Below are 27,862 nucleotides of genomic sequence, written 5' to 3' on the forward strand. Positions count from 1 at the left end.
ATGGCAGAAATCAGCATCTTGGAGAGGAAACTGGAATATCTTGCAAACCAGGGTAAGGACAGCATTTCAATATTTCTCTACAGCATTTGTGTGCATGGGAGGAATAGCAGCAGGTTGTGCTTTCTGAACTTGTATGAAAACCACCATTCATTTGGAAAGAGACTGGGGAAGGAGAAACACAGTAACGTGCCTCTTCTGTTTCTTTTCAGATTGAAAGGAGGAGTGTATCACTCCCTTTTATAAAGATCTTTATGAAGCAGGTCTGAATTTGCAAACTGAGATTCAGACCATGCTTAATGATAGATACTTTGATACAGGCACTACAGAATGTAAATAAAGGGATGCCTTAAAAAGAAGGGCACGGATGAGCAACTGAGAGGGGAAGCATATCATCTATGAATGTAGCGTCAGATCAGCTGCAGTACCTTGTCTTGCCTCCAGAGGAAACAGCATGAAGTTTTATTTGTGGACTTACCATGTCATCTAGCTTCCAGGAAACTTCAAATAGTTAATGTTTTGGAGAAATCATAGGAATGGATTCAACTCCCTTTTAATTAAAACTCAGAGGTAGTAATTATCCTTTGTGACCAAAAGAATTGTTTGTTAAGCACTATATTCATTCATGTCTTTCCCAAGCTCTAATAATTGTATTTTGTGTGTTCAGTTGGCCCATCACACTGGTTGCCTTTTGAGAATGGTATTCACGAACTTCTGATCTAATGCTGTCTTTCTATCCTTTATTTGCAAAGCATATTTCTAATCACTAGTAATAATCAGAGGGTTACAAACTCTTAAGCGTGTTTTCTTATTTACTCTAGGAAAGGAGATGGAAGAATGGCTGAAGGCTGAGATTAGATCCAGTCAAGAGGAAATGAAGGCTTCATTGGACCAGCAGTTTATAAGTATCCAACAACATCTAGAAAAGCAGCTCCAAGGTCCTCTTTCAGAGTTGAAAACAGAGGTGAAGGCAGCTGTCAACAGTTTGACCTCCCTCAGAAAAATTGTTGTCTGTGGATTTGAAAAGCAAGAAGGAGCTCTAGCAGATGCACAGCAAATGAGTAGAGACCAGCAGAATCAATTGGAAGATCATTTAGCAAAATATTCTCTGGGTTGGAGATAAACCAGGGACTGGGCCCTCAGTGGGGAAAACTAGATAACTAGAAAGTGTAGGTAAGAGATGACCTCTTTTGAAAGTTTCATCTCCTGTCCCACTGAAGCCTTTATGACAGAGGTCAGCCTGTTCGAGAGGTATAATGAGACCTCTAGTGTTCAGGTCTACCTAAGCCGAGATATCAAATTACCTGTATGAGCTGAAACTTAAACTTAAGTGGAAGTTGTGTCTCCACAGATCAAACAAAATGAACAAACAGGCAAACAAATCTCAGCTAAAACCAACAAACTTCTGCATAGGCATTCGCACGGAACTTTCTTTTCCTTCTAAAAATCACATAACCCAAAGCACCCAGAAGAGCTCCTCCCTTTTTGGACACCTATATGCCTCTCTCCTGCTAGCCAAATAGGTCCTCTCCAGCTTCGAAAGAACTGAAAAACGAGCTGTGTGTAAATCCTAGCTTATCAAATAGCAGATAATCAGAGCCCCTTTAATACTGAACCACAAATGCTTCTGCTGTCTGCCTTGTGCACAGTAGTCTAGTGAAAGAAGCACTTGTGTAGGCTAAAGAGGTTAGCTAGGAATTCAAGAACAAATAATGAAACCTAAAGTTGACCACCTGAAACCAAGTCTGCTTAGCTTATGAGGGATACCTTCCAGTTGCAAAGGAATGAACCATGGGTTTAGTTCCTTCTCCCAAGCTTGTGTTGATATTTTTGCTATAGGCATATAGAATGGGTGTATACATATCCCTAGCCCTGTATATCCTAGAACCTACCTGATGATCAGGCTTCTAACATTAGCTACAGAATGAGCATCAAGAAGGCATACACAAAACTCACTTTGCTAAATGTGAGTGCATATGCTCCTTCAGGGACTTCAGTGGGGGTAGATGGTTAAAGACACCAGCCTCCTCTCTGGTCTGATGAGTAAAGTCAGGTATGACTTCCAAGTCTATAGTTACTCCATTTGAGAGACTGAATAACATGAAGCAGTCCTACTCAACATATCAACAAAGGACCTGACTAATGTCAAATGACAATGTCTTACTGTTGTGTCATGACTGGAAAATATCCTTCCGCGTCCATCTTACATGTTTAAATACACTGTTGCTTATCTAGAAAATATTCACATTACTGTGTTCATCATCACTATCAGTTGGAATTGCTGCTGGTTTTCCACCAGGGCTCTGTTCCCATGATCAATATCATGGCATGCCTACTAGATCACTTCCAGGATCCCTACTCCCAGGTACCCTGGACCAAGAAAAATGGGCACAGGTCTGCAAGGCTTTATTCTGAGGAGCTGCAGCACAGTGCTTTCCAGTGCTACCCAAAACAAGCAAGCAAATTAAAAATGTTTACCTTAAAGGCCTATGATAAGAACTGGTGGGTTCTGTGAGTATCCGGAGAAAGTAGTTCCCAGCAGCTGCCAGGCAAAATTTAACTCTGCTACAGGGTACAGATCACATGATCTATATGCCGTAACAACCTAACATCAATTAAGGCTATTTAAAATGCTGAGCATTTTTTATATAATTGCCTTTGTGTCCTGTGGAATTCACTAAAATTGTCTTTACAAGTTTGCCTATGCAACTCCAAAGACCCTGAAACTCAAAGTTTTCATGTATGACTTTGTATTTTAATGAAAACTGCTAATACTGTGCAATTCAGAACAAAGTCAGCAAGACCAGTAATAGTTTGCAAACTGAATTTATTTTTAATAGCAACCACGAAAGAATGTACTTCCAATAATTGAAAAAATGTTAATAATAAGGGCAGCAAGAATTCCAGTGTCATGCATGCTATCTTTTTTCTATTAATTTCTATTAATAGTCAAGCTTTTTTTCACAGAAAGGAGGGAAAGGTGGCAGGGGCCATCTGATACTTCCCCATCTCAAGAAGCAGCCATTAGGTACACCTCAGACCAGGCAGGATGTCAGCGGAGTTAATTTTTGCCCAAGCTGTAGCTCACTCTTGAGCCACGACCCTTCCAGCTACAAACCAATGTTAAAATGTGGGTCTCTGCACATAGTCAGTCACACACACATCCATTCTCCACCTGGAGGAATCACACAATAGGCACCCCGACTCACTGTCAATGAGGTCCTGGCTAACAAGCCTTTGGAAAGACAGGAGGCAGCTGTCAGCACCCAGAGCACCAGCACCTCTTCCTGGCGTTCAGCTTTCTCTGAAGAGAGAGCTGTTTGAGAGGCTTCAGCCAGCCTTGGACTGCTTCCACAAAAAGCCAGGAGCAGCCTCTGCAGGGGCTTGTGTCGCTCCACTCGGCAGCTGCCTTTCAGCTCACGCCCTCACCCTTGCCTGAGCTATCTTGTAGCCGTTCCAATGCCTGGTCATGTACCTCGCTGATTTGCACCCACAGACTTGACTTCCCAGTTTGAGCTTGTTCATGTGGCCACTGCCTCTGCCTGCCTTGTTATCACGCTCAACACCCAGCTTCCCTTCACTTTCAGACCAGCCCCTTGCTCCTCCCTAACACCTGCTCTCAGGATTGCACACAGCTGGAATCTGTGCCTGGGGTTCACTCCCTTCAAGGAGGAGGGCACGAGCAGGTGTCATTTCCTGGAACACAGATTATTGTTGGGATTTTCCCAGACTGGTATGAATGCTTCAGCCAGTTAGGGAACAGCAGTGTGCTAAAGGCCCAACCCCATCTTTTATGAGCACTCTTTCCTGGAACTGCGTAAAGTCCAGCGACCCTGAACACTGCCTGCCCATAGCTCTGCGCCATTGTGCTGTAAGTGAAACCCAGCTCTTCTCTGGAGAAACAGCGTGGGAAGTGCCTTCTCCCAAGGTACGTGATTGCATTTCTCCATCTATTCCCTTTGATTCTTTAGGAGTTCACAGCTCTGCCACTCTGTTGCAAGGGGAAAACATCCTGAAGATGGGTATTTGCCTTGGTTTCGTACGCTCTCGCTTCACATGACCGGTTTGTTGGGAGACACTTCATAGATGACAGAAATCTCGTCACTGTAGGCAGTGGCACGTCGCATGACAGGACATGATTCCCTTCACTCTAGGGTAGATGTTGATGCGGAAACTCAAGGGATGGCACCAGCTCTGTCCCTGCACACCAACATTTCAGCCTCCAAGGTGGGGGTGGTCTACATGTGTACTGGGTGTCTAGGTTCACCTTATGGTTTGTGTGAAGCTAGCAAAGATGTGCAGTGAGGGATTTAGACCACCTTGAAGCAGATGCCGGTTTTTGTCGGTTTCTCTTCAGGGTGTCTCTCCCTCCCTTTGTTTAAGCTGCCTTCCTTGGCTGCTGCTCTCTGCCCTCCTCTCAGGGTTTTTCCCAGAGCTGTTCTTCAGCAAGCATGAAGCATGAAGAGGGTGCTTTTATAGCTGCCTTTTCATTGATATACATATGCACTTAAGTGTTTACTTATATGCATGCATGACACATGAACAATCACAGGATTGTTCTTCACATCCTGTGAAGCTTCTCAAGCCATGTCCTCTGGGATGGGATTGCCTTCTGGGACTGGATTGCTTTGCAGCTCAGGCTTTGGAAGTGCTCTTTTGAAATGCCTCCCCACACCAACATTCACACACACACAGAGGCACACACACACCTTTTTATGGCCATTGGGAGCACAGCTAAGATGACAAGAGTGGAGCAAAGGGCAACTCAGCTGAGTCAAGAGAAAGAGGTATGAACAACAGAGCAGAAGAGGTAGGAGTGCCTTGAGCAGAACTCCTTCCCTGTAACAAGCAGAGCAGTTAGCGTTTCTTACTTCTCATGCGAGCCTCACATCCCTTCTCTAAAAGATCTTGTCAGAGCTGGCAGACTCCTCTGTTGGAAAGCCTGATAAAGCAACTGCGGTTGCCTCAGGTAAACCTGAGTGTCTTCAGCCATCAGGTCACATTCCTGGCTCATGTTGGTAGAGAAAGAAAGAGAGGCTCCATCGTCACGCTCTTCAGAGGACCTCTTTAGGCTGCTGCTCTGAATCTCCGGCTGGAGATGCCTTTCTCTGTTAACTCTGAAGAAACCTTGGTCTGGTCAACCTCCAGGAGTGGAGTTAATCTCATGGAGTTTCCACTTGGACAAGGTTTGCATCACTCTGTCCCTGTGGAAAAATGAGGCTGGGGTCAAGTACCTTCTGCATTCTGCAGACACAAGAAATACCCTGATTCAATTTGACTAAGGAAAACATTGGTGCACAGCTGAATTGTCAGGGAGCTACACTGCAGCCAAGGTGCCCCACAAGATAGGAGAGTGGCCAGTTCTCAGTCCATCAGATCATCCTGCAGCCATGGTCTTCCATTCACTACTATGGTGCACACAAGACAACTTTTGCTGGGAGGAGTGGGCCTGGCTTGCACTATGTTGCCAGCCAGTAAGCAGCATGCCAGGAGGAAACATCACTCCTAGAAAAGGGCTGACTTTTGTCCTTGCATTGCAGACTGAACTTGGAGAAAGGGCCGAGGAAAGCAGAAGACCTGAGGACATGTCTCGGCAACATGGTAAGAGTGGGGTGTCTTCTCCTCAGTTGGGGGCTAGAATGACAGTGGATATTCTATAAAGCCTGAATGCCTGGGAGGAATCAGGAGGCCATGGGAGACAAGTACTCCATGGCTTGAGGGTCAGAAACAAGTCCTCCTTCTCTTCTGTGTTGCCCCTTCAGTCTACAAGAACATCCTTCCCTGTAATCTCAGTCACAGGGAAAACAACTCCTCTGCATTCAGGGCACACCTGTCTTTCATTGGAAGGTCTGTTTTGTAGAATAGATGTGCTCAGGGATGGGTGCAGGGAGGAGCAGCCAGCTGGGCTGTGAGTTGCACTAACTGTGGAGAGGCAAGTAAGAAGGCACTCTGCCTAGGTGACAGGAAACCTGTAGCTAGCAGCCACACGGAGAGCAAGGCCTTGGGGTCTTCAGCACCCAGCAGTCCTTCTGCACAGACGCAAGGCAAGGGAAAGGTCTTAACTAGGCTTCCTCTTGTTCTCCTCCTTCTCTGCTCATACGAACGCAATGTCCAGGACACCAGGACCCTCTGCAGGACTTCCAAGGACAAAGAAGTATCTCTGAACGTGCAAGTAAGTATGCTGCATGCAATTCCTGTTGCGTGCGGTCAGTTACATGTGAAAAGCGCTGGAGTGTCTGGAGAAGTCCAATTTTGGTTTTACGGGGTTTGGGAAGGGTGTCAGAGGAAAGCCCTGCACTGGGACAAAGCCCACAGCCTTAGCAATACTAGGGCTACTCCTAATTGTGCACAATAAGAAGGCAACTGTTAGCTTAGTAGTTAACTTAGACGGTTTCTACTGCGAACAGAGGAGTATGGTAAAAGAGCTTGACCTTTGTCAGGGTGCTGAGAGCAGTCAGCCACAGCGCTGACTGTATCCCTGATCCTCATGGCTCTGTTCACCGTTAACTCACTGGAGATACTTCCATCACTACGGCCTCTGCATTGTGGTGGGGTGGCTCATTTGACCAAGTGTGAGGATAGCATTTAGATCAGAGATTACAGATCCCCAGGTCGGGCCAACTAGTGCCATTGGCAGCATTGTGGTGGTCTAGCCTGGCCTCCAAATGCCGTGCCAGAAGGACACGGATCTGCAGCAGGTCTTGTGTCGCTCCTGCCAGCCTGGTGTGAAGATCTCAGATACCCTGCCCCTTTGGTTCTTTTCCTTTGCTTTTTGCATTCCAGAAGGTCCACCCCATGTAAGCACTCTACGAAATGTTGAGAGAGCTCAGAATTACGTGGAGGGTCTCTCTAATGCTGATGGACTGTGACAGCACAGTGTAGACGGCTGCGATGCACTCTGTGCAAGAGTCGTGAGCTCAAATGAGCTTACCTGTAGTGTTTTGCTTTTTGAACAGTCCCCACTCCAAAATGAAAACAGCATCCTATCTCTTTGAATGAGGATTCTCTTGAAAGACCGGCATTTTCAGACCCCGCTCCAGTACACCCAAACTCGGAATCCTGCCCATCAAGCCATCTTCTGCCTGCCTTTTGCAGGCAATCGGGGCAAGCCCAGAAATCTAGCATGTCACCAGTGTCCCAAAAGGAACCGCTCCCTCTCAGCCGACAGAAGTAACGGCTCCACTTGTCTTTTACGCCTAGCTCCATTGCCCCACAAGACAAGTCTGCAGCTCTAATTGGACGTTAACGCCACCATTCTACCAGAAACTCGGTCCAGTAGTTCCCAGAGCAACCTAACAGGGGAAGAGGCAGGAAAGTCAGGGAATGCATAACTAATGCTGACAGAGGATGTGTATCAGCAATGCTGCCTCTGCATCCCTGTGTTAGCTCTGCTCATTTTCCCTGTGCTACACGCCCTCTCTGCTGACCATTCTTATGCGTCTAACTAGTGTCTCATTACCCACACGCAAAGGGCACAAGATCCTGCTTTCCTCTCTTCACCATACAAAATGCAGCTGGAACCTCGGCTTTCAGATGCACACACGCACACACACACAGAGCCTTTTGCTGGAATCCTCCCCACTTCCCTGCCGTCAGCTTCCCTGCTGGGGCTCATAGTTGGCCGAGTCTGGAGCTACCTGTGGGCTTTCCTTGCTGCAGCAGCACTAAGAGGCACAAACCTGAACTCTATGCGCCTGGGGGTTTCCAGAGCCACCAGGACAAACCCCCGAGCAGCATGCCTGGACCTCAGCGCACACTCTGCTTTGAGCAGGAGGTGCCCCTGCAGAACTCCTGAGGTCCCTTCCACGCAGCAGCATTGTGTCGTTTGAGGAGAGAGGCCGGCCAAAATCCCAAGCCACAGACAAGATTCTTCCGAGACGATAAACATTCCGATGACTTTTTCAGGAACAACAAGTGCATGATGGATGGCTCTGATGAGTATTGTGTGAGGAGAAGGGAGGGAGCAGAGCAAGGCCCTGGTGAGGTGGGAGGAGGCGAGGGGCAGAGTGAGGCGGTGATTCCCCTCAGGGAAAAGAATGTGCAGCGCTGCACATCTCAGGAGGGACTTCTGGGCACAGGAGAGCATTTGAAGTTGGGCTGGGTAGGCTAAGGAGCAGTGTGCACTCTGGGAGCTAGGCCTTTGTGTCCTTTGAAGCCAAAAGCCCTTTCGGCAGGAGGGCAGGGAAAGGGAAACAACCTAATGAAGCTTCCTCTTTTGTCTTCCCTTCCTATGTGACATAACGTCCAGAAAGTCAGGAGCATCTATTATGTGTCAAACAACACACAGGACACTTTGAGGATCTGAGTAAGTGTTCTAGGTCCCATTCCGATTGGCACGGTTTCTTGTGCCCAAGCTGGGTGCTTTGGGGCAGGATGTCTCATTCCAGAGGAAAACGTGGCCTGTGGAGGCCTGTCCCCCTGAGGCGGATAGCCACAGCTCCACTTAGAGTCAACAGCAGAAAGCATGCCCTGCAGGATGGTGGCATTCCTCTCTTCAGTAGGGCACATGACTTTGGTGTCAGGCTGCTCATGCTCTCGTGGCCTGCTCTGCTCTCCATTGCCAACGGAAGGCCTGCAAAAGTCAGGCTCAGATGTTGAAGTTGAAGGAGAAGCAGGCCAGTCATGCTGTTGCCCTGCCCTCCTGCACCACAAAGGAGCAGAATGGTCCTCACATGCTGTAGCAGTGCAGGATGTCACACTGCCCAGGTTGAGAGGGAATACCTTGGATTGAGGGCAATCTCATCCTCCTGATGAGCTAAGGAGAACCATTCTCCTGTCGTTGCTCGTTCAAGTGGCACGGCTGGAGGTGAACATCAATCACCTCCTCAGGGAATGCTTGCCAATGACCATGCCCTGTCCTTGGCATTAGGGTCCCTCCTGTGGCCATCAAAAAGGTGGGCTGCAAACCAGGTGGCTGTGGCTAAGGCCTTACCATAGCGCTTGGGCTTTCTTTTTGCAGACACCAGCCAAAACAAGGCACAATCCACAGCCAAACAGGGAGGGGGGGAGTCGCCAGAGGCAGCTCAGGGACACCACTCAGAGGACATTGCATGGGAAGGAGGGCGAGATGTCAGGCATAAAGCAGAACATTCCATCCTGCAAGGAGGAAGGGTGGACTCACATGAGAGAGCCCTGAGTCTCCACTCACAGCAGACCAACAGGGAAAGAAGACCAGAAAGACAGGGAAGAGGTAAGTAATGGTGACAGTAGGTCTGTCAGCAATGTCTGTCATTCTCCTCAGCTGGCTGTATACCACAGCCTTGAAAAAAGGTATTCCTGGAGCAGGTCCTTGCTTGAGCAAGGAGAAGAGCAGACCTTTTAGCAACAAGGCATCACAGGGAAAGCAACTAATAGTGACTTCATTGGGAAGAAGGGAACTTCGTGAAAGCTTTCTTCACTCCTCCCCCATGAAGTTCAAAGTTCTCCCTTCTGCCTCCAATTGCCCTTTGCAACATGCTGCAGTAAGAGGAGGACCCACCTTTGGATGGGCTTGCAGGCTTTTCGTTAGTCTTGTGCATGACTGCCAAGGCTGCCCGCATGCTTCCGCCTTTGCTCACCAGACAATGTTCACGCTCGTCCACCAGTCCCAAGCAGCAGGCATCCCTGCCACTTTATTTCCTGGTGCCCAGCAACACCTTCCTGACTCCCCTGTTGAGCTGTGCAATCACCAAGGAGCCCCTGGGGGGGTGGTGAGGGGGCAGATGTGGCGTGGCATGCTACTGGTAGTGATCTGTATACATAGCACTAATGTGAGAAGGGAGCTCACCTGAGACTTTCACCCTTTTTATCCTGAAGATGACAAAACAGGAGGAGGAGGACCACCACCCAAAGAGGGAGAGGGGATGCCTCTGAGCACAGGTGAGTGCTGGGAAGACCTCTGTTCAAAGGAGACATGGCTGGCAAGGCAAAGAAGTCAGATGACATGCTGTTTCCTCTAAGCAAATGTGGTGATAGAGAGCAATAGGAAGCTTTCCCTGCAAGTTCAAAGTACAGAGAAAGCTTTGGAGAAACTGAAGGGGTCTCCCAGAGTGATTTGCAGCACCTGAGAAAGGGCATACCACAGAAAGGAGGCCCTGGTCTGAGGAGAGCTTTGGAAGACGCTGACTGGCTAAAATCTGAAATATCAAACTCTTCTTGTCAGTGGTGAATGCTTAAAGCAGAAGAGGCAAAAAAGCAAATAGGTTCAGGAACCGAAATCAAAGCACAGTTGCTGTGCTAACGATCAGTAGGTTGTGGGGTTCTTTAGCATTTGGGGGGAAATAAGGTTTATATGAGGGTAGTCTTTTCCTCTGCAGCACCATACATCTTCATGCATGGCCACATGTCCCCTCATAGGTCTACATGATCTTAAGTTACTGCAGGCCTTAAGCATTTAAAGCTATATCCTAACAAGAGTTCAGTGCGACTTAGGGTCTAAGTCTACATTTACAGACCATGAGCAATCCTTCATGCAGCTCCTAAGGAAGCCTGTGGGCACTCAAACACTTTAGGCACATTATTTTTTAAATGTTAGAGCTCCCAGGTCACTCAAAGTTATGTCTCTGAAAGCTCCTTGGAATTTTAAGGTTAAAAAAAAAAAAAAAAAGCCATGTGTCCCCGTGAGCTATTGGGGAAGGTAGGTTCATGCAGTGCTTTATAGGCTTTCAGCATGAAATGTTCCCAGTACCTCAGGCACACTTAGTTTATCATGTAATTCCCTAATTCCCTGTGTATCCAGCAAGCAGATAGAAACACATACATTCCTCCTATTCATATTTTCTCTTTTCCTTTTTCAGCCTCACAGAAGAGCATGGCTTTCAAATGTAAGTCTATGACCATTTCACAAGGAGGGGGAAGAGGATGGGGAGGAAAAAGAAAAGCAGAGGTAACAGCCAGAAAAGCCATTGCAGTGACAGAAAAAGGGATGACTCAGAACCCATTCACCAGCTGAAAAGAAACAAATGCTTTAGCATGATTTCACTGCAAACAGAGAGAGTGAATTTTAGCCTGGGTCCTTTCATATGGGATGCCACAATGAGACTTGTAGAAGCATGCTGTCTGCTAGAATGCTTCTCTGCCTCTCTGTGTGCCTGCCTCTCTACCCTTCCAAGTGTTCCTTGTAAGACTGACAGGAGTAGTCACCTGGAAAGAAGAGGAGGACTGTATTCGTGCCTGGATGTGGGCAAAGGCTGAAGCATGACGTTGGCTTTGCGTCTTCTGGCATCAGACCGTTCCAGAGACATTCAGGCTTTATTAGTTCTGCTGCTAAGGGACACATGCTTTTGGCTGTCTGTTTCACTTGTGCTGCCTCTCCTTCATCTCCTTTTCCTTTTCCTCCTGCTTTCTTTGCATCAGCTTAACAACAGCTCTTTGCCTCTTCCTGTTGATTACTCGGGGGTCAGCTCTTCAGGTTCTCCTAGTTTTTAATGCCAGCAAACCACCAGTGTTAGCTCATGTCCAGAGGGATATGAGAGTGTCAGGGGAGATGGGAGACAACAGCATGCAAAACACCTCAGCTCTCTGATGAAGCTGCAAGGTCACAGATATCATATCCAGCAGGGGAACACTGTCTATAGCTCCTACTGTTGTGGGTCAGATCAAAGGTCTGGCTACAGAATAGTACCTTAGGTGCTAAGGAAACCTTTCCCAGGTCTGTAGAACACGCTGGATGGAGATGGGCGAACAGGGAGCCTAAACACAGCGAAGTATCAAAGGTGACAGACCGAGAAAAGCTTTTACCAAGGGATCCAGAGGGGAAAATCTAGGTTTGCACTATTCAGTTAGAGATACAGGGACTCACACTTTTTTAACATGTTCTTTTCAAGTCTTTGGAGGTGTTCCTTTCCATGAATGGGAAAAAAATTGTGCCATGATTGCTGGAGGAATTGCTGCTATTTCCTGTGTCACATCGTTTCTCCTTTGGAAACGTGCAGGTGAGGCTCTCTGCAATTAAAAGGCCTCCTTTCCCCAAGCAAAGAAAATTGTTTTTCTCAAAGAGACTATTCATCCAAACACGGAAAAGAAAGACCCAGCCAAAAAAATTTTGGAGCAAAGGGCTTCTACACAGGTCCCAGGAACATGTTGTCCTGAGGGTCATTAAAGCAGATGCCGTTCTTCAGGCAACCCATCTGAGGCTTAAATCTGTGCATGCAATCCATCCCCAGGCAGGCTGTGAGCACACTTCTCCTTTGTTTTGCCAAAGCTACGTCCAAAGATGCGGGGCTTCTTGAGGCAGGCAAGGAACCCCTTGTTGTGAGCAGGAGTGCAGCTGCTGCCCCTGTGCAGGCTGCCCAACGGAGGTTTTCCTCTTAAGCTGCAGACTGCCCGGCAGGCTTGCCTGAGGAACAGGAGCATGTGGGAGGCAGGCAGAGAGGGATGGAAGGCAGAACTGGAATGAAGGGTGAGTGAAGGAAGGAAGAAGGTGAGGAGAGCAGGAAGCGATAAGCAGGGCCAGAAGGAGGGAAGGAAGCCACTAAGGCTGAGTAGAAGGGAAGGGAAGGGTGGACGTGTGGCAGGGCATCAGGGCTTGGGGAAGGACTTGCAGAAGGCAGGCTGGAGGGAGGGAAGGAAGGGTGGAAGGAAGGAAGGCAGGAAGGAAGGGCTGCCAGAAGGCTTTGGCTGACTTGAGGGAAGGGAGGAGCCAGAGGCTAGGAGGGGGAAGGAGGGGAATGAGAGAAGGGAGACAAATAGCATGGGAAGAGGAAGGAAGGAAGGAAAGGAAGGAAGGATTTAAAGAAGGTTTTGGCTGGACTGAGGGAAGGCAGGAGAAGAGGATAGATGGGGTCAAAACGGGAATGACAGAGAGAAGAAACTAAGAGCAGGAGCCAGCCCTTTGCCCTGCCAGCCACGAAGGAAGCCTGCTGCTTGCCTCCCAAGGTCTCCCTTGCCCTCCTGTCCTCTGCTTCAACACAAGGAGCAGGCAGCCGGAAAGGAGGAGGGAAGGAAGTGTATGAGGTGGACTGTCAGGGCAGGGCAGGGCAGGGCTGATGGGTGGAAATGAGGAAGGTAGGATGGAGGGAAGCCATTAAGGTGGTGGATGAATGGAAGGGAGGATGGTAGGAGGGAAGGGAGGTAAGTGGGATGGAAGGGAGGGGAGAAGGAAGAGGGGTGGGAGGAATGAAGGGAAAGAAGGAGGAGAAAGGTGCATCAGCCTTGAAGGAAGGGAGGAATAGAGGATGGGAGTGGGAAGCCCAGATATGAGAGAATGGAGGAAGGGAGGGCGGTAGGCATATGAAGTTTCCTGTGAAGAAAAGGGAGCCCGTGTAAGCTCTCTTTGGCCTGGGTGGCTCTCCACAGTGGTGTCCTTTGCTTGGCTGTATGACCCCAGCCGCCAAGGGATTTCCCAGGGCAGGCCTTCGTGTCAGCACAGTCCTAGACTAGTTGACGGAAGCGGTTGTCTTCTCAGGGCAATCAAAACCTTGCCACCATGCCCATTGCAGGAATTCATGCAATCCATCTCCAGGCAGGCTGTGAGCAGACTTCTCCTTTGTTTTTCAGGGCAAGTTGAAGAGAAGCTAGGTGAGTGCTTTCTGGCGTGAGAGAGGCTCCTTGTGCCTGGAAGAAAAGAAGATGGGAATGGGGCACGCTCTGTGTCCGTGGACAGAGCCCTTAACTCTGTCATGCAGGAAGAGAGCCTGCTGCTTGCCTCCAAACATGTCCCTTGCCCTCCTGCCCTCTGCTGCCGCGGCAGCCCTGGCAAGGTGGACTGAGCAGGCAGCAGGGGCTGGAAGCCATAAGAGCTGATATTCTTCAGAAGGCTCTCTTGCCAGAAGACTCACACCTCTCTCTCTCTCTCTCCTTTCCACTTCCCTTTGCCTTTTACAGACCAACTGCTGAAAGAAAACAGTAAGTGACCTTTGCTTTCTGGTACTTCTTTGGCAACCGTGACCTGCTGAGACCTCCTTGGGGCACCTGCTCATCTCAGGAAAGCCGCCTGGCCTCCCCCAGTTGTGCAGGGACACATCATGCTGTGATCATCAAGGCCCTGTAGAAAGGGAAGGCCAGGACGTCAAAGGATCTGCTTGGGCCCAAGGCTGAGAGGTTGCTCCTAGGGTCCCCAGCGTGGACCAGGAAGAGAGCTGCAAGAAGGGGAAGGGAGAAGTCAGCAAACGCCTGGGTGGGGAGCCGTGGCGGGGTGTGAGCGCAGCGCCTTGTCTTTGCTAAGTGCCTTTTGCCTTCCTTTTGTAGCTCAGGTGAAAGAAGAAAAGGGTAAGTGGTCTGTGCTGCCTGGGACGTGGTGCTTGTGGAGAGGTCCCGTGGCAAGAGGGAGGTGCTGGTGTCCAAAGCCCTGGGACTTCTTGGGGCAGGCAAGGAGCCCCTTGTTGTGAGCAGGAGCGCAGCTGCTGCCCCTGTGCAGGCTGCCCAGCGGAGGTCTTCATCTTCATCTGGAGCCTGCCCGGCAGGCTTGCCTGAGGAACAGGAGCATGTGGAAGGGAGGTAGAGAGGGCCGGAAGGCAGAACTGGAATGAGGGGTGAGCGAAGGAAGGAAGGAAGGTGAGCAGAGCAGAGCAGAGCAGAGGAGGAAGCGATAAGCAGGGCAAGAAGGAGGGAAGGAAGCCATTAAGGCTGAGTGGAAGGGAAGGGAAGGGTGGAGGTGTGGCAGGGCATCAGGGCTTGGGGAAGGACTTGCAGAAGGCAGGCTGGAGGGAGGGAGGGAAGGAAGGGTGGAAGGAAGTGTGGAAGGAAAGGACGAAGGAAGAATGAAAGGAAGGAAGGAAGGAAGCAAGCAAGCTAGGAAAGACATGAAGGAAGGAGGGATTTGAAAAGGTTTTGTATGGATTGAAGGAAGGCAGGAGAAGAGGCTAGAAGGGGTCAAGACGGCAATGAGAGACAGGAGAAACTGAGAACGGGAGCACTCTGAATTCTCCTGTGAACACCACTGAGCTCGTGTGGGCTCTCTGCCTCAGGTAGGGCATGCACAGCGCTGGCCTTTGTTTAGCTGTGTGAGCCCAGGTGCCAAGCGTCTTCCCAGGGCAGGGCTGCACAGCAGCACAGTGCTGGACTAGTTGCCGAAGGCTGCCGCCTTCTCCCGAGAATCATAACCCAACCAGGGTACTCGCCCAGCGCTGTGTGCAATGCCTCCCCCTGCAGTTTGTAACAACAGCCCTTCTGCTTTCTTTTGCAGGGCAACTGCAAGCACAGCTAGGTGAGTGCTTCCTGGCGTGTGAGAGAGGCTCCTTGTTGCTGGCGGGGAAGGTGGGGAATGGGGAGCGCTGTGTGTCCGTGGGGCCAGCCCTTCACCCGGGCGGCCAGGAAGGAAGCCTGCTGCTTGCCTCCCAAGGTGTCCCTTGCCCTCCTGCCCTCTGCTGCCGCGGCACTTCTGGCAAGGTGGACTGAGCAGGCAGCAGGGGCTGGAAGCCATAAGAGCTGACATTCTTCAGAAGGCTCTCTTGCCAAAAGACTCACACCTCTCTCTCTCCTTTCCACTTCCCTTTGCCTTTTACAGAGCAACTGCAGAAAGAACACAGTAAGTGGCCTTTCCTTTCTGATACTTCTTTGGTGACCATGAACTGCTGGGATGTCTTGGGGCACCTGCTGAGCTCAGGAAAGCCTCCTGGCCTCACCCAGTTGTGCAGGGACACATCACGCTGTGATCATCAAGGCCCTGTAGAAAGGGAAGGCCATTACGTCAAAGGATCTGCTTGGGCCCGAGGCTGAGAGGTTGCTCCTGGAGTGCCCGGGGTGCAGAACGTGGACCGGGAAGAGAGCTGCAATGAGGGGAAGGGAGAAGTCAGCAAACGCCTGTGTGGGGAGCCGTGGTGGGCTCTGAGGCGCAGTGGGCTGTCTTTGCTAATTGCCTTTTCCCTTCCTTTTGTAGCTCAGGTGAAAGAAGAAAAAGGTAAGTGGTCTGCGCTGCCTGGGACATGGGCCTTGTGGAGAGGTCGCGTGGCGAGAGGGAGGTGCTGGCGTCCAAAGCCGCGGGGCTTCTTGGGGCAGGCAAGGAGCCCCTTGTTGTGGGCAGGAGTGGAGCTGCTGCCCCTGTGCAGGCTGCCCAGCAGAGGTCTTCCTCTTTAGCTGCAGCCTGCCCGGCAGGCTTGCCTGAGGAACAGGAGCATGTGGGCGGCAGGCAGAGAGGGCCAGAAGGCAGACCTGGAATGAGGTGCGAGCAAAGGAAGCAAGGAAGAAGGTGAGGAGAGCAGGAAGCGATAAGCAGGGCCAGAAGGAGGGAAGGAAGCCACTAAGGCTGAGTGGAAGAGAAGGGAAGGGTGGAGGTGTGGCAGGGCATGAGGGCATGAGGAAGGGCTTGCAGAAGGCAGGCTGGAGGGAGGGAAGGATGGTTGATAGGACGGAAGGAAGGGTGGAAAGAAGAACAGAATGAAGAATGGAAGGAAGGAGGGAAGCAAGCAAGCAAGCAAGGAAGCTAGGAAAAAGCATGAAGGAAGGAAGGAAGGTTTTAAAAAGGTTTTGTATGGATTGAGGGAAGGAGGGAGAAGGGGATTAGACGGGCTAAAGATGGGAATGACAGAGAGGAGAAACTGAGAGCAGGAGCACTCTGAATGCTCCTGTGAGCACCCTTGAGCTCGTGTGGGCTCTCTGCCTCAGCTAGGGCATGCACAGCGGTGGCCTTTGTTTAGGTGTGTGAGCCCAGGTGCCAGGGGTCTTCCCCGGCCAGGGCTGCACAGCAGCACAGTGCTGGACTAGTTGCCGAAGGCTGCCGCCTTCTCCTGAGAATCATAACCCTACCAGGGTACTCCTGAGCGCTTTGTGCAATCCCTCCCCCAGCAGTTTGTAATGGCCCTTCTGCTTTCTTTTGCAGGGCAACTGCAAGGACAGCTAGGTGAGTGCTTCCTCGCGTGTGAGAGAGGCTCCTTGTTGCTGGAGGGGAAGGTGGGAATGGGGAGCACTGTGTGTCCGTGGGGCCAGCCCTTGGCCCTGCCAGCCACGAAGGAAGCCTGCTGCTTGCCTCCCAAGCTGTCCCTTGCCCGCCTGCCCTCCGCTGCCGCGATGGTCCTTGCGGGCTGGCGTGAGCAGGCAGCAGGAAAGGAGGAGGGAAGGAAGTGTATGAGGTGGACTGTCAGGGCAGGGCAGGGCAGGGCTGAAGGGTGGAAATGAGGAAGGTAGGATGGAGGGAAGCCATTAAGGTGGTGGATGAATGGAAGGGAGGAAGGAAAGAAGAAATAAAGGATGCAGGAATGAAAGGGGGAGGGAGTTAAGAAAGGAGGGGAAAGGTCAAAGCGGCTTGAAGGAAGGGAGAAAGAGAAGATGGAAGTGAGAAAGCCTAGGAATGAAAGAAGGGAGGCAAGGAGGACGACAGGAATATAAACATTCCTGTGAAGAAAAGTCAGCCCGTGTGAACTCTCTTTGGCTCGGGTGGGGATCCACACACTGTTGTTTGTGTCTCTGTGTGACCCCAACTGCCAAAGGCTTTTACAGAATCACAGAATCGCTGAGGTTGGAAGGGACCTCTGGAGATCATCTAGTCCAACCCCCCTGCTCAAGCAGGGTCACCTAGAGCACATTGCACAGGATTGCATCCAGGCGCGTTTTGAATATCTCCAGAGAAGGAGACTCCACCACCTCTCTGGGCAACCTGTGCCAGTGCTCTGTCACCCTCACAGTGAAAAAGTTTTTCCTCATGTTCAGATGGAAGTGTCTGTGTTTCAGTTTGTTCCCGTTGCCTCGCGTCCTGTCGCTCGGCACCACTGAGAAGAGTCTGGTCCCATCCTCTCGACACCCTCCCTTCAGATACTTGTACACGTTGATAAGATCTCCTCTCAGCCTTCTCTTCTCCAAGCTAAACAGGCCAAGCTCTCTCAGCCTTTCCTCATAAGAGAGATGCTCCAGTCCCCTAATCATCTTTGTGGCCCTCCGGTGCACTTGCTCCAGTAGTGCCACATCTCTCTTGTACTGGGGAGCCCAGAACTGGACGCAGTACTCCAGACGTGGCCTCACCTGGGCTGAGGGGAGGGGGAGGATCACCTCCCTCGACCTGCTGGCAACACTCTTCCTGATGCACGCCAGCATACCATTGGCCTTCTTGGCCACAAGGGCACATTGCTTCCTCATGCTTAACTTGGTGTCCACCAGCACTCCCAGGCCCTTCTCAGCAGAGCTGCTTTCCAGCAGCTCAACCCCCAACCTGTACTGGTGACTGGCGTGATTCCTCCCCAGGTGCAGGACCCTGCACTTGCCTTTGTTGAACTTCATGAGGTTCCTCTCCGCCCACCTCTCCAGCCTGTCCAAGTCTCTTTGAATGGCAGCACAGCCCTCTGGTGTATCAGCCACTCCTCCCAGTTTGGTATCGTCAGCAAACTTGCTGAGGGTGCACTCTGTCCCTTCATCCAGATCATTGATGAAGAAGTTGAACAAGACTGGACCCAGTACTGACCCCTGGGGGACACCGCTAGCTACAGGCCTCCACCTAGACTCTGTGCCACTGATCACAACTCTCTGAGCTCTGCCATTCAGCCAGTTCTCAAGCCACCAATTCACTGTCCACTCATCTAACCCACACTTCCTGAGCTTGTCTATGAGGATGCTATGGGAGACAGTGTCAAAAGCCTTGCTGAAGTCTAGGTAGACAACATCCACTGCTCTCCCTTCATCTACCCAGCCAGTCATTCCATCATAGGAGACTATCAGATTGGTTAAGCATGATTTCCCGATGGTGAAGCCATGCTGACTACTCCTGATCACCTTCTTTTCCTCCACATGCTTGGAGATGGCTTCCAGGATGAGCTGCTCCATCACCTTTGCAGGGATGGAGGTGAGGCTGACTGGCCTGTAGTTCCCTGGGTCCTCCTTCTTGCCCTTTTTGAAGACTGGCGTGACATTGGCTTTCTTCCAGTCCTCAGGCACCTCTCCTGTCCTCCATGACCTTTCAAGGATGATGGAGAGTGGCTTAGCAATAATGTCCGCCAGCTCCCTCAGCACTTGTGGGTGCATCCCATCGGGGCCCATGGATTTGTGGGTGTCAAGTTTGCTTAAATGATCTCTAACCCACTCCTCCTCCACCAAGGGAAAGTCTTCCTTCCTCCAGACTTTCTCTCTTGCCTCCAGGGTCTGGGGTTCCTGAGGGCTGGCCTGAGCAGTAAAGACTGAAGCAAAGAAGGCATTCAGTAACTCTGCCTTCTCTGTATCCTTTGTCACCAGGGCACCCACCCCATTCAGCAAAGGGCCCACATTTTCCCTAGTCTTCCTCTTGCTGCTGATGTATTTGAAGAAGCCCTTCTTGCTGTCCTTGACATCTCTAGCCAGATTTAATTCCAAACGGGCCTTAGCCTTCCTTGTCGCATCCCTGCATACTCTGACAACGTTCCTATATTCCTCCCAAGTGGCCTGTCCCCCTTTCCACTTTCTGTAGACTTCCTTCTTCTGGTTGAGTTTTGCCAGGAGCTCCTTGCTCATCCATGCAGGTCTCCTGCCTCCTTTGCTTGACTTCCTACTCATAGGGATGCACCGCTCTTGAGCCTGGAGGAAGTGATGTTTGAATATCAGCCAGCTCTCTTGAACACCCCTTCCTTCTAGGGCCCTCACCCATGGGATTCCTCCAAGTAGGTCCCTGAAGAGGCCAAAGTTTGCTCTCCTGAAGTCCAGGGTTGCGATCCTACTTGGTGCCCTGCTGCCTCCTCGCAGGATCCTGAACTCCACCATCTCATGGTCACTGCAGCCAAGGCAGCCCCCGACCTTCACATCTTCCACCAGTCCTTCTTTGTTTGTTAGTACGAGGTCCAGCAGCACACCTCTCCTTGTTGGCTCCTCCACCACCTGTGTCAAGAAGTTGTCACCAATGCTCTGCAGGAACCTCCAGGACTGTTTGAGCCTAGCTGTGTTGTCTCTCCAGCAGATATCGGGGTGGTTGAAATCCCCCATGAGAACCAGGGCCTGGGATCGTGAGGCTACTTCCAGCTGTCTGTAGAAGGCCTCATCGACTTCCTCTTCCTGATCAGGTGGCCTGTAGTAAACACCCACAACAGTGTCACCCATGCTAGCCTGCCCTTTAACACTTACCCAGAAGCTCTCAACTCACTCTTCGTCCACCCCTAGGCACAGCTCGATACATTCCAGTTGCTCTCTCACATAAAGAGCAACTCCACCACCTCGCTTTCCTGGCCTGCCTTTCCTAAAAAGCACATAGCCATCCATGACAGCACTCCAGTCATGCGAGCCATCCCACCATGTCTCTGTAAGCTCTTGGTCTCCGAGGCAGGTCTTGGTATCAGCACAGACTTGGCTTATAAGACGGAGGCTGTTGTCTTCTCAGGGGATACAAATGCTTGGCAGAATGCTCCCTTCAGTGCTTCACACGATCCACACACCAGCACTTTGTAACCGCCCGTCTGCTTTCTTTTGCAGGGCAAACTAAAGGACAGCTAGGTGAGTGCTCACTGGCGTGTGAGAGAGGTTCCTTGTTGCTAAAGGGAAATATGGGAATGGGGCGCGCTCTGTGTCCGTGGCTCTAGCCCTTGGCTCTGAAACGCAGGAAGAGAGATGGCTGCTTGCCTCCAAACACGTCCCTTGCCCTCCTGCCCTCTGCTGCCACGGCAGCCCTGGCAAGGTGGACTGAGCAGGGAGCAGGGGCTGGAAGCCATAAGAGCTGCAAGTCTTCAGAAGGCTCTCTCACCAAAACACTGACACCTCTCTCTCTCTCTCTCTCTCTCTCTCTCTCTCTCTCTCTCTCTCTCTCTCTCCTTTCCACTTCCCTTTGCCTTTTACAGACCAACTGCTGAAAGAACACAGTAAGTGACCTTTGCTTTCTGGTACTCCTTTGGCAACCGTGACCTGCTGAGACCTCCTTGGGGCACCTGCACAGCTTAGGAAAGCTGCCTGGCCTCCTCCAACTGTGCAGGGACACATGATGTTGTGATAATCCAGGCCCTGTAGAAAGGAAAGGCCATTACGTCAAAGGATCTGCTTGGGCCCGAGGCTGAGAGGTTGCTCCTGGAGTGCCCGGGGTGCAGAACGTGGACCGGGAAGAGAGCTGCAATGAGGGGAAGGGAGAAGTCAGCAAAGGCCTGTGTGGGGAGCCGTGGTGGGCTCTGAGGCGCAGTGGGCTGTCTTTGCTAAGTGCCTTTTCCCTTCCTTTTGTAGCTCAGGGAAACGAGGAGAAGGGTAAGTGGTCTGCGCTGCCTGGGACGTGGTCCTTGTGGAGAGGTCCCGTGGCAAGAGGGAGGTGCTGGTGTCCAAAGCCCTGGGACTTCTTGGGGCAGGCAAGGAGCCCCTTGTTGTGAGCAGGAGCGCAGCTGCTGGCCCTGTGCAGGCTGCCCAGCGGAGGTCTTCATCTTCATCTGGAGCCTGCCCGGCAGGCTTGCCTGAGGAACAGGAGCATGTGGAAGGGAGGTAGAGAGGGCCGGAAGGCAGAACTGGAATGAGGGGTGAGCGAAGGAAGGAAGGAAGGTGAGCAGAGCAGAGCAGAGCAGAGCAGAGGAGGAAGCGATAAGCAGGGCAAGAAGGAGGGAAGGAAGCCATTAAGGCTGAGTGGAAGGGAAGGGAAGGGTGGACGTGTGGCAGGGCATCAGGGCTTGGGGAAGGACTTGCAGAAGGCAGGCTGGAGGGAGGGAGGGAAGGAAGGGTGGAAGGAAGTGTGGAAGGAAAGGACGAAGGAAGAATGAAAGGAAGCAAGCAAGCAAGCTAGGAAAGACATGAAGGAAGGAGGGATTTGAAAAGGTTTTGGCTGGATTGAAGGAAGGCAGGAGAAGAGGCTAGAAGGGGTCAAGACGGCAATGAGAGACAGGAGAAACTGAGAACGCGAGCACTCTGAATTCTCCTGTGAACACCACTGAGCTCGTGTGGGCTCTCTGCCTCAGGTAGGGCATGCACAGCGCTGGCCTTTGTTTAGCTGTGTGAGCCCAGGTGCCAAGGGTCTTCCCAGGGCAGGGCTGCACAGCAGCACAGTGCTGGACTAGTTGCCGAAGGCTGCCGCCTTCTCCCGAGAATCATAACCCGACCAGGGTACTCGCCCAGCGCTGTGTGCAATGCCTCCCCCTGCAGTTTGTAACAACAGCCCTTCTGCTTTCTTTTGCAGGGCAACTGCAAGCACAGCTAGGTGAGTGCTTCCTGGCGTGTGAGAGAGGCTCCTTGTTGCTGGCGAGGAAGGTGGGAATGGGGAGCGCTGTGTGTCCGTGGGGCCAGCCCTTCACCCGGGCGGCCAGGAAGGAAGCCTGCTGCTTGCCTCCCAAGGTGTCCCTTGCCCTCCTGCCCTCTGCTGCCGCGGCACTTCTGGCAAGGTGGACTGAGCAGGCAGCAGGGGCTGGAAGCCATAAGAGCTGACATTCTTCAGAAGGCTCTCTTGCCAAAAGACTCACACCTCTCTCTCTCCTTTCCACTTCCCTTTGCCTTTTACAGAGCAACTGCAGAAAGAACACAGTAAGTGGCCTTTCCTTTCTGATACTTCTTTGGTGACCATGAACTGCTGGGATGTCTTGGGGCACCTGCTGAGCTCAGGAAAGCCTCCTGGCCTCACCCAGTTGTGCAGGGACACATCACGCTGTGATCATCAAGGCCCTGTAGAAAGGGAAGGCCATTACGTCAAAGGATCTGCTTGGGCCCGAGGCTGAGAGGTTGCTCCTGGAGTGCCCGGGGTGCAGAACGTGGACCGGGAAGAGAGCTGCAATGAGGGGAAGGGAGAAGTCAGCAAACGCCTGTGTGGGGAGCCGTGGTGGGCTCTGAGGCGCAGTGGGCTGTCTTTGCTAATTGCCTTTTCCCTTCCTTTTGTAGCTCAGGTGAAAGAAGAAAAAGGTAAGTGGTCTGCGCTGCCTGGGACATGGGCCTTGTGGAGAGGTCGCATGGCGAGAGGGAGTTGCTGGTGTCCAAAGCCGCGGGGCTTCTTGGGGCAGGCAAGGAGCCCCTTGTTGTGAGCAGGAGTGGAGCTGCTGCCCCTGTGCAGGCTGCCCAGCGGAGGTCTTCCTCTTTAGCTGCAGCCTGCCCGGCGGGCTTGCCTGAGGAACAGGAGCATGTGGGAGGCAGGCAGAGAGGGCCAGAAGGCAGACCTGGAATGAGGCGTGAGCAAAGGAAGCAAGGAAGAAGGTGAGGAGAGCAGGAAGCGATAAGCAGGGCCAGAAGGAGGGAAGGAAGCCACTAAGGCTGAGTGGAAGAGAAGGGAATGGTGGAGGTGTGGCAGGGCATCAGGGCATGAGGAAGGGCTTGCAGAAGGCAGGCTGGAGGGAGGGAAGGATGGGTGATAGGACGGAAGGAAGGGTGGAAAGAAGAACAGAATGAAGAATGGAAGGAAGGAGGGAAGCAAGCAAGCAAGCAAGGAAGCTAGGAAAAAGCATGAAGGAAGGAAGGAAGGTTTTAAAAAGGTTTTGTATGGATTGAGGGAAGGAGGGAGAAGGGGATTAGACGGGCTAAAGATGGGAATGACAGAGAGGAGAAACTGAGAGCAGGAGCACTCTGAATGCTCCTGTGAGCACCCTTGAGCTCGTGTGGGCTCTCTGCCTCAGCTAGGGCATGCACAGCGGTGGCCTTTGTTTAGGTGTGTGAGCCCAGGTGCCAGGGGTCTTCCCAGGGCAGGGCTGCACAGCAGCACAGTGCTGGACTAGTTGCCGAAGGCTGCCGCCTTCTCCTGAGAATCATAACCCTACCAGGGTACTCCTGAGCGCTTTGTGCAATCCCTCCCCCAGCAGTTTGTAATGGCCCTTCTGCTTTCTTTTGCAGGGCAACTGCAAGGACAGCTAGGTGAGTGCTTCCTGGCGTGTGAGAGAGGCTCCTTGTTGCTGGAGGGGAATGTGGGAATGGGGAGCGCTGTGTGTCTGTGGGGCCAGCCCTTGGCCCTGCCAGCCACGAAGGAAGCCTGCTGCTTGCCTCCCAAGCTGTCCCTTGCCCGCCTGCCCTCCGCTGCCGCGATGGTCCTTGCGGGCTGGCGTGAGCAGGCAGCAGGAAAGGAGGAGGGAAGGAAGTGTATGAGGTGGACTGTCAGGGCAGGGCAGGGCAGGGCTGAAGGGTGGAAATGAGGAAGGTAGGATGGAGGGAAGCCATTAAGGTGGTGGATGAATGGAAGGGAGGAAGGAAAGAAGAAATAAAGGATGCAGGAATGAAAGGGGGAGGGAGTTAAGAAAGGAGGGGAAAGGTCAAAGCGGCTTGAAGGAAGGGAGAAAGAGAAGATGGAAGTGAGAAAGCCTAGGAATGAAAGAAGGGAGGCAAGGAGGACGACAGGAATATAAACATTCCTGTGAAGAAAAGTCAGCCCGTGTGAACTCCCTTTGGCTCGGGTGGGGATCCACACACTGTTGTTTGTGTCTCTGTGTGACCCCAACTGCCAAAGGCTTTTCCGAGGCAGGTCTTGGTATCAGCACAGACTTGGCTTATAAGACGGAGGCTGTTGTCTTCTCAGGGGATACAAATGCTTGGCAGAATGCTCCCTTCAGTGCTTCACACGATCCACACACCAGCACTTTGTAACCGCCCGTCTGCTTTCTTTTGCAGGGCAAACTAAAGGACAGCTAGGTGAGTGCTCACTGGCGTGTGAGAGAGGTTCCTTGTTGCTAAAGGGAAATATGGGAATGGGGCGCGCTCTGTGTCCGTGGCTCTAGCCCTTGGCTCTGAAACGCAGGAAGAGAGATGGCTGCTTGCCTCCAAACACGTCCCTTGCCCTCCTGCCCTCCGCTGCCACGGCAGCCCTGGCAAGGTGGACTGAGCAGGCAGCAGTGGCTGGAAGCCATAAGAGCTGCCGTTCTTCAGAAGGCTCTCTCACCAAAACACTGACACCTCTCTCTCTCTCTCTCTCTCTCTCTCTCTCTCTCTCCTTTCCACTTCCCTTTGCCTTTTACAGACCAACTGCTGAAAGAAAACAGTAAGTGACCTTTGCTTTCTGGTACTCCTTTGGCAACCGTGACCTGCTGAGACCTCCTTGGGGCACCTGCACAGCTTAGGAAAGCTGCCTGGCCTCCTCCAACTGTGCAGGGACACATGATGTTGTGATAATCCAGGCCCTGTAGAAAGGAAAGGCCATTACGTCAAAGGATCTGCTTGGGCCCAAGGCTGAGAGGTTGCTCCTGGAGTGCCCGGGGTGCAGAACGTGGACCGGGAAGAGAGCTGCAATGAGGGGAAGGGAGAAGTCAGCAAAGGCCTGGGTGGGGAGCCGTGGTGGGCTCTGAGGCGCAGTGGGCTGTCTTTGCTAAGTGCCTTTTCCCTTCCTTTTGTAGCTCAGGTGAAAGAAGAAAAAGGTAAGTGGTCTGCGCTGCCTGGGACATGGGCCTTGTGGAGAGGTCCCGTGGCGAGAGGGAGTTGCTGGTGTCCAAAGCCGTGGGGCTTCTTGGGGCAGGCAAGGAGCCCCTTGTTGTGAGCAGGAGTGGAGCTGCTGCCCCTGTGCAGGCTGCCCAGCGGAGGTCTTCCTCTTTAGCTGCAGCCTGCCCGGCGGGCTTGCCTGAGGAACAGGAGCATGTGGGAGGCAGGCAGAGAGGGCCAGAAGGCAGACCTGGAATGAGGCGTGAGCAAAGGAAGCAAGGAAGAAGGTGAGGAGAGCAGGAAGCGATAAGCAGGTAGGAGGGAGGGTGTCAAGACGGAAGATATGATAGAGAGGAAAGAGAAGAAATTTTATGAAGGTTTTAAGGAAGGAAGACAAGATGGAAGGCGGAAAGATGGAATTGAGAGAATAGGGGAAGTGAGGGATATGTCAATGTTCACATTCCTGTGAGGAAAAGTTAGCTCATGTGAGCCCTCTTTGGCTCAAGTGTGTCTCCACATTTATGTCCTTTTTCTTAGCTGCATGATCCCAGGTGACAAGGGGTTTTGCAGTTTAGGGCTTGGTATCAGCCTAGTGCTGCACTAGTCAATGGAGGCTGTCATCTTTCTAGACTAATAAAAAGCTTTACAGAGTGCCCCCCGCAGTGCTTCACACCATCCATCTACCAGCAGTTTGTTTCCACACTTCTCCTTTTTTTTGCTGGGCAACTTCAGGAATGGAATGGTGAGTGCTCTCTGGTGTGCAAGAGGCTCCATGTGCCTAGAACCAAGAATGGGAATGTGGAGAAATGGGAATGCTAAGAGAACTTTATAGTTAATCAGATCAAAGGATCTCCTTGGGCGTGTGGATGAGTGGTCAATCCTGAGTCCTCAAGGGTCATTTAAATGGGAGTGGGAACGTGATTTGCTACAATGTGGTTTTTGGTCTGGAAGGCCATTTTGATTGCCCCTTTTTGGACAGACTGAAGGTTCTCTCTCCAGAGACAGTTTTTTGCCTCCCTTTTTCTCTGTCTGCTCTCTGTTCTGCCGGGGACCACGTCCTCTCTTCTCTTCGTCCTCCTCCTCCTCCTCCTTTTCAGGGGTCATGTGTGTGTGAAAGGTTTCTCAAAGAGCAATCTCCCAAGTGACCCAAAGGATTTCCCTCTCTGGAGGATGACAGGGGCTTCTGATTTGTTGCCTCACCTGCAGAACCAAGATGTTTCTGCAGAAGAGCATGCTCTTCTGATCGGCAGCATGGATTATGCATTAGCTCACTGCAGACAAGGCTTTCTTCTCTACATCCACTTATTGCCTCCTTTATTCATTTTCCTACAGAGTTTTTGAAAATACAGCGTCACAAAGGTAAGAGAGAAACAAAGAGGCTGATTCCCAGCTCTCAGGGCCTGGACGTATATTTGGAAGTGTGTTTGTCCTACACAGAGAACAATTCAGAGGACAACATCTTTGCTCCAAGAATTGTTGCTTGAGTTTTCCCTTCTTCACATGCTGCCCAAGACCCTTCACAAGCCTGTGTTACAGCAGCTGGCATTTCAAGCAGCATTATGTCTTCTCAGAAGAAAAGACAGGTTTTAGGAAGAATGAGAGGCTCATTTCAGGGAGGTCAACTGGAACATTTCTACTGGATCTGTTGCTGAGCATTCCTTGCTGAGCAGTGCACAGCTGAGGGTGGGCAGGGATCAGCAGCTGGCACTCTGCTGCCTGCAAAGCCTGATTCAAGAAGTATCCCAGCAGCCCCCTGGCCTGCTTAGGCCATGCAGGCTTGGCCAGCCTGATTTATCCCCAAACTCAGGCAAATAGCTGATGTGATTCTGGTTTTGCGCAAAGAGGTTGTGTGTGTGGAGGCATGGTTCTTTTGCTCAGCTCACCTCTGCAGAGTCTCAGTGATGAAGGAAAAGGCTGGCAATCCCCTTACATTCCTTCTTGGTACTACTTGCATTTCCAGCAGAATGTCTCTGAGTAGCCATGCGTTTGATGCCTGCTGGCTGCTCTCTCACAACATAGACGAGAGCAAGGGACATGAGAGATCTGGGAGGGCAATGGTTGGAGGTTTCCTGTACCAGGAGGCCAACTAGGGAGCATGGAAGAGGAGGCAGAGGGAGGGCAAGGGAAGAGGCACATGGGGACACAGGGTCGAAAGTTTCAGAAAAGCAGCCCTCATGGTTTTTGATACTGAAGGAATGACTTGGCCTTTGCAGTGGATGTCTCCCTGGATGCTGACACAGCTCATCCAAGGCTGGAGGTGTCTCCAGATGGGAAGAGTGTGAAAGATACTGGCACTGCCAGAAATGTGCCCAGGACAGAGAAGAGATTTGACTCCCACACTTTCCTTTTGGCAAAGGAAGGCTACACATCTGGGAAATGCTATTGGGAAGTGGATGTTGGAAAGAGAAGAAACTGGGACGTGGGCATTGCCCAGGAGCCTGTGACTCGCAAAGGGACACTGACTCTGTCCCCAGAGAAGGGCTTCTGGGTCATAGGGTTAGCAGATGGGCAAGATTATTGGGCCCGCACAGAGCCTTGGACCCGTTTGGTTGTGAGTGGGAAACCCAGAAAGATTGGGATCTTCCTGGATGTCTCAGCCAAGAAGCTGTCATTCTTTAATGTCAGCAAGAAAACAGCCGTGTACACTTTCACCCTTGGTGGAGACAGCAGCCAGGAAGGGAAGTTCTTTCCCTTCTTCTCAACAGGGTCCCCTTCTGCAAAGCCTGACACTGAGCCACTGAAAATAGTCCTGGGGTTTGAGGAGGACCATGATGATGAGTAA

General features: G+C 51.6%; 1 protein-coding gene across 1 annotated transcript; it reads left to right on the forward strand.

The window, feature by feature from the left end:
- LOC136994871 (E3 ubiquitin-protein ligase TRIM39-like) lies at positions 1 to 27,862 on the forward strand. The gene is made up of 13 exons (XM_067314266.1): positions 1 to 52; positions 819 to 1,109; positions 13,474 to 13,494; positions 14,164 to 14,184; positions 15,101 to 15,121; positions 15,794 to 15,814; positions 20,272 to 20,292; positions 21,007 to 21,027; positions 21,941 to 21,961; positions 22,633 to 22,653; positions 24,340 to 24,360; positions 25,059 to 25,079; positions 27,294 to 27,862. Exons 1-13 carry the CDS (start codon positions 1 to 3, stop codon positions 27,860 to 27,862), a joined length of 1,122 nt encoding a protein of 373 aa, XP_067170367.1.

Source organism: Apteryx mantelli, chromosome 34 (genome assembly GCF_036417845.1).
Source record: "Apteryx mantelli isolate bAptMan1 chromosome 34, bAptMan1.hap1, whole genome shotgun sequence".
Lineage (NCBI taxonomy): Eukaryota > Metazoa > Chordata > Aves > Apterygiformes > Apterygidae > Apteryx > Apteryx mantelli.